Below are 6761 nucleotides of genomic sequence, written 5' to 3' on the forward strand. Positions count from 1 at the left end.
AGGCAGGGTTAGCTGGTGAATTGATTGCAGGGCACGCAGATCGGGCAAAAGGCCGATGGGTGACAGCTGAGGCTGCTGCTGAGCTCTCCTTCCAGTCTACCGTCCCTACTCAGCAGAGTCCAGAGCTGCCCCTCGGCTTTCAGTCCTGCTGTCCTGTGAGTTTTCTCAACATGTAAGCGAGACAAGAAAGGACTGAGCCTGCCAGCACCAAGGTTATGGGTTCAACTCTAGCATGAAAGCTTTAAAAACAGTTAAAATCACACAGAACCAAAGTGAGAAGAGGAGGACTTCTCTGGGACAAGTATGGGGAGAGGAGACCCACCTTACACTTCTTTTGCCATCCCAGGAGGTCCCAGGAACCCAGCTTGTTTCCACATTAGGGGAGCAACCAGCAGAGCCATGGTGTCCTGACCAAGGAGACGTGTGACCCCAGGTGCAGGGTCTGGGGAGGTGAGGTCATCCTGGTGAGTGTGGACCTGTGACCCCAGGTGGGGGGGGGGTCTGGGGAGGTGGGGTCACCTGTTGAGTGAGAACGTGTGACTTTAGGTGCAGGGTCTGGGGAGGTGGGTCACCCTGGTGAGTGTGGATGTGTGACCCCAGGTATAGGGTGCGGGGACTGTGTGGGTCTCACCACACCTGCATGGGTCAGGATCACATGTACGGGGAGACCGCATATGCGCTCTTTGCCTGCAGTGTGTCCTGTCCCCTTTGAGATTTCCAACCTCTGCATTAAGGGTGTTGCCCTGATTAACCTGTGGTTCCTTTTCTTCTCTTAATCTTGTCACAATCATTTGAGGTCAGACATGTTTGAGTGGGTTACTGCTCTGTGTTCTGGTGAGTGACAACACTTGGTGGTATCATATTAATATCATACCATATCATATGTCTAATATATGGGGGTTACCACTGCCTGGGTCCCCCTGGACAGAGGTCAGGTGAGCACAGACTAGCCCCCCCCTAAGAATGGTCTCCCACGTGCTCCGTGAGGGTACCATGATGGCCCGTCAGGTGGGGGACTATGTTTGGGCCTCCGACAATTGTGATGAAAGGGAGTCGAAATGGAATCTCAATTAACAAGACATCATTTTAAGAATTTATTTTAAGTGAAATAAAACACTCGTCACATACCCTTTACCGTCATCACCATTTTAAGCTCACGTTTCTGAGGCATCAGATATACTCACCTTCTCGTGGAGCCATCACCACCATCCCTAGAGCTTTTCATCTTGTAAAACCAAACTTCCACAACCATGAAAGTCTCACTCCCCATTCCCTCCCACTGCCCCTGGCACCGATACCCACTTCAGTCACTGAGTTGTCGACTCCAGGGCACCCACTGGAGTGGAATCCTGCAGTGTTTGCTGATGGGTCATTTTGGAAGAGCTGACTTCCAGTCTGAAGCTCTGCCTGTTTGCCTCTGAAGAATCTGCATTTAAGGAGAGGGTGTATGAGGAAGGGGGTGTATGAGGGACAAAGGTGTCCGGGGTGCAGGTGAGCCAGGACCTGACCAGCTGCCTGTTGGGTCCTCTGGTCCCATCTCTTGGTCTGTGCCTCATCTGCATCCTCACTGTCCCCGCTGGCACCCCTGGGGTGTTGTTGTCTGAGTGGGATTCCCCTGGTGCCCCTGCTCTCCTCCCCTCCTCCTGCTGGTTGGGGAGGGAACTGCTTGCTGTGTGCTCTCTACTCCTGAGGCAGGAAGGACCCTGTAGCATGGACCTGCAGAGTGTGGGGTGTGGTCCCAAGAGCATGGGGCCCACATAGGACCCAACATCGGGGCGTGACAAGCGCTAGGGCTGCCTCATCACTGACAAGCAATGTTGCCCAGATCCTGCTCGGGAGGGTGTGGTGGGTGGTCTGGGACCCTAGAGGCCCCATTCCTATCCTGGAGCTTGGAGAGTGCATCCCCATGGGCTCCAGATTCACCCCATATCTCAGCCATATCCCTCTGTCCTGTCTTTGAACTCAGGAAAACGAGCTCTCTTGTCCACAACATAGGCCTGGTCCTGTTGGTATTAGGATTCTTTAAGTTAGGCGTCCTAGGATAGCAGCTCTTTTTAGGCCTAAGAAGGAACAGCTCAGGAGTGTACAACAATTTCAGATGAAACTAATATTCAATGACTATCTCTAACTACTCGGTTGTTGACTTCTATTAGTCATTATTCTCCTGGTTTTAGCTCTGATGTGGGGATTACAGAGGAGTCAACATTTAAATCTTCATAATCTGTGTATTTGTAGCTTCAGTATCATTACTGACCCATAGTTTTTTATGGTTTGGGAAGAGTTATTGATTTCATGTATCATGTAAAGGATTCACAATGATGATAGGGCAATTAAGATTACAATAGTGGCTGGTAAATTGTTCAAATTTTCTCTACCTGTGCATCTATTGTATGTATATGAGGTAGTTTAGTTGTCAATATTAGTGAAATAATATAGAGGACTAGAGAACTTATTTTAAAAATAACTATTAATGTGTGATGATGAAAATGTAAAAGTTCTTCCATAATCGGTGATGTTGCATCTTGAGAGCCTAGAAGAAATTGATACGCCTTTTGATAGACAGGAATTTAGCCTATGATTTAACTGTGACAAAGTTACATCACTTTTAAATTTTATCTCATTTATTGAGAAAGACATAATTGTTATGGTGTTGGCTTGAAACTGGTTGAAAAGGACTTGAGTCCTTCCTTATTTTACATTTACATAGGTAGGGTCTTGAAACATAGGATATGGTGAAGGACATTCGTGTAACCATTCTAGGTTAGGAGTAGCAGTTTCCACTGTTAAGACTTCTTGTTTAGACGCAAATGCTTTTCAAAGTATGAAGATTATTAGCATTACTGCTGCTACTGAGTTGAATGAGCCTGAAGACAAAATATTTCATGTTGTGTGTGCCTCAGGGTGCTCAGACTAACGTAGTGACATCCCTGAGAGGCCACGAAAGTGCTGCAGGAAGTCATATTTACTACTACAGATATACTTGTGAAGTGAATGTTTGCTCATGCTGAGTTAACTGTATAACCTGAGAATAGTGGGAATCAGTGTAGGAAGCCTCCTATAATAGTGAAGACTGCTCCCATGGACATTAGGTCATGGAAGTGTGCTACTACATAGTATGTATCCTGGAGGACAATGTCTGGGGATGAGTTGGCTAAGATGATTCCTGTCAAACCACCTACTGTAAAAAGAAAAACTAAAGCCTAAAACTCATAATATAGTGGGAGGTCATATAATATTACCTCCATGAACAGATGCTAACCAGGGACTTCCCTGGTGACGCAGTGGTTAAGAATTCGCTTGCCGGCCCAAGGCTGAGGCAGCTGCTGGGGTTGCTCATGGAGCCAGAGAAGGAAAGGAGTGGGAGGACCCCCAAGAAGGGCAGGAAGAGGAGGCGAGTCCCGAATAAGCTGGTCGGGGCGTCTGAGGTGATGAGAGACCGTTGGGATCTTGAGGAGAGGCAGCAGCCCGAGGCCAAGAAAGCCCGCTTATCTACCATTTTATTTGCTGGAAACCGTGAAATAACTCATGGTCAGCTATGTGAATTGCTGAAGCGTGCAGTTCTGGGCAAATTCAGTGTTCCTAAACCTAGCGGGTGCCAGCTTTTTCACCAAAACCACCTGAACAACGTGGTGGTTTTTATACTGCAGGGAATGAGTCAGCTACACTTTTACAGGTTCTATTTGGAGTTTGGGTTTCTCCAAAAGGCATTCAGACACAAGTTCTGCTTGCCTCCCCCATCATCTGATTTCCTAGCTGATATCATTGGGCTGCAAAAGAAACAAATAATTGGGGATCTGCCTAAAGAAATGGAAGGGTCTTTACCTTCTTCCAGCTCAAAAGTCAGCATCAACCTGCAGAATGACCCCATCGTTCAAAAGTATGGCTCTAAGAAAGTAAGCTTGACCAGATGCCTTCTCACAAAGGAGGAAATGAAAACATATCACTTTCCATTACAAGGTTTTCCTGACTGTGAAAACTTTGTGCCTACAAAATGTTGTGGTTCTATAACCGACAACAGTCCTCTCTTTGGGCTTGACTGTGAAGTGTGCCTGACATCCAAGGGACGAGAACTAACACGCATCTCATTGGTTGCTGAAGGAGGCGCTGTGTTATGGATGAACTTGTTAAACCTGACAACAAGATTGTGGACTACCTCACCAGTTTCTCAGGAATCACAAAGAAGATTCTTAACCCAGTGACAACCACACTCAAAGATGTACAGAGACAGTTAAAAGCACTGCTTTCTCCCGATGCTGTGTTAGTGGGCCACTCCTTAGACTTAGATCTCAGAGCACTGAAAATGATACATCCGTATGTTATTGATACATCATTGCTTTATGTCAGAGAGCAGGGCAGAAGATTTAAGCTCAAGTTCTTAGCCAAAGTTATTTTGGGGAAGGGTATACAGTGTCCAGATAGGTTTGGTCATGATGCCACAGAAGATGCTAGAACAGCCCTTGAATTGGCTCGGTATTTCCTCAAATATGGCCCAAAGAAGATTGCAGAACTAAATCTGGAGGCACTAGCTAGTCACCAAGAACTAGAAGCAGCAGGCCTAGAGACGAAAAATACAGCAGAAGTAGTTCAGCAGCTAAACACAAGTGTTTTAGAATGCTGGGACTCAATGGGCCAGAAGCCCTTTACTCGGGAGGCAGATGCTACTGAACTTTCTTCTTCCAAAAACTGTCAAACTATTAAGTGCCTTTCAAATAAAGAGGTTCTTGAGCAGGCTAGAGTGGAAATCCCCCTGTTTACCTTCAGCATCGTGCAGTTCTCTTTTGAACCCTTTCCACCCAACCTCACTGAGGAGATGAGCAAAAGAATGAGGATCAAGTGGATGGAGATGTCAACTGTCTATGCTGGGCCATTTAGCAAAAATTGAAACCTTAGAGCTCTGAAGAGGCTGTTTAAGAGTTTTGGTCCAGTCCAGTCAGTGACTCTTATTCTTGAAACCCATCAGCCACATCTCTGTATACAATACGAAATCCTGGAAGGTGCCCAGCTGGCCATAGAGTCTTTGGATGGCATCCTGGTAGAAGGTACCTGCATCAAGAAGGTACCTGCATCCTGGTAGAAGGTACCTGCATCAAGGTGCAGAGGCCTGTGACAGAGCTCACCCTTGATTGTGACATCCTTGTGAATGAGCTGGAACAAGATTCTGAGAACCAAGCTACTATATACCTGTCTGGAGTGAGTGAAACCTTCAAGGAACACCTGTTGCAACAGTCCAGCCTCTTCCTGGGCCTGGAAGCTGTGATCTTGCCTAAAGATCTTAAAAATGGAAAGCAGAAAAAATACTGTTTCTTGAGATTCAAAACTTTTGGCAGTGCCCAGAGGGCCCTTGGCATTCTCACAGGCAAGAACTGGAAGCTGAAAGGCAGGCATGCCCTAACCCCCAGGCACCTCCATTCATGGCTCAGGGGCTTACCTCCTGAATCAAGGCCCCCAGGGCTTTGTGTCATACCTCCCCCCTCGGAGCAGGAGACCTTGCAGATGGTGAAGGTGGACCACCCAAAGATAGCAGCCTGGCGCTGGGGCAGGAAGATAGGAAAGCTCTACCACAGCCTGTGCCCAGGCACCCTCTGCCTCATCCTGCTGCCAGGAACTGAGAGCACTCATGGATCGCTCTCTGGCCTAGGACTGATGGGAATAAAAGATGAAGAGGAAAGCAACAGCCCAAACAAGTGTTTGTGAGTCTGCCCACCATTTTCCATGTGCCATTTCTTAATCCCTCGTGGGCAATAGCAGAGAATTTGGTCAGGCTGCAGGCACTCCAGAGGCTGCCAGACCTCTATATAGTAGACAGTCTGTGGAAACATTGTACCAGCTTAAGGAGTCTAGTCCATTTATATGAAATGTACAAATTTTCAATAAATGTCTAAAATTCACACAGTAGTTGCGCCACAACTACTGAGCCTGCCCTCTAGAGCCCGTGTGCCACAACTACTGAGCCTGCCCTCTAGAGCCCGCGAGCCACAACTACTGAAGCCCACGCACCTAGAGGCCGTGTTCTGCAGCAAGAGAAGCCACCTCAATGAGCAGCCCGCACACCACGACGAAGGTAGCTCCTGCTCACCACAACCAGAGAAAGCTGGCGCGCAGCAACGAAGACCCAACGCAACCAAAAAAAAAAAAAAAATTAAAAAAGAGTCGCTAATCAGCTAGATACTTTTACTCCTGTAGGGATAGAAGTAATTACGGTAGCTGAAGCAAAGTATGCTCCTGAGTCGACAGCTATCCCTATGGTAAACCTATGATGGGCCCACAAGAGAACTCCTAAAAAGCCAGTGGACATGACTCAAACTATTCCCAAATAGCTGAAAGGCAGTTTTTGTCCTAAATAGTATGTAATGATATGTGAGATTATAACAAACCCTGGTAGGCCATGAATACAGACTTCAGGGTGACCAAAGAATCAAAACAGGTGTTGGTATAGGATTCGGTCTCCTCCTGCAGGGTCAAAGAAAGTAGTGTTTAGATTTCTATCTCTTAACAGTATGGCAATTCTGGCTGCTCGGGCTGAGATTGGTAATTATAGTAATATGGCTATAGTTGGGGAAGATTAAACAAATAATGGTGTTTGGTATTGGGATATGACTGCTGGTTTTGGATTAAAGACTATAGTAATACAAGAAATAGCACGAAGAACTGAAGAGACACCTGCTAAATGTAAGGAGAAAACGGTTAGGTCGACAGAGGCTCCTGCATGGGCCAGATTGCAGGCTAGAGCTGAATATACGGTTCCACTTGTACCAGAACCA

General features: G+C 46.8%; 1 protein-coding gene across 1 annotated transcript; it reads left to right on the top strand.

The window, feature by feature from the left end:
- The first annotated feature begins 3335 nt into the window (after positions 1-3335).
- LOC132355167 (RNA exonuclease 5-like) lies at positions 3336-5864 on the top strand. The gene is given in 3 exon segments (XM_059907398.1): positions 3336-4101; positions 4104-5039; positions 5078-5864. Coding segments are annotated over 3 exon segments (2319 nt in total). The 3' UTR covers positions 5695-5864.
- The last annotated feature ends 897 nt before the right edge of the window (positions 5865-6761 follow it).

The sequence above is a fragment of the Balaenoptera ricei genome, chromosome 20 (genome assembly GCF_028023285.1).
Source record: "Balaenoptera ricei isolate mBalRic1 chromosome 20, mBalRic1.hap2, whole genome shotgun sequence".
NCBI lineage: Eukaryota > Metazoa > Chordata > Mammalia > Artiodactyla > Balaenopteridae > Balaenoptera > Balaenoptera ricei.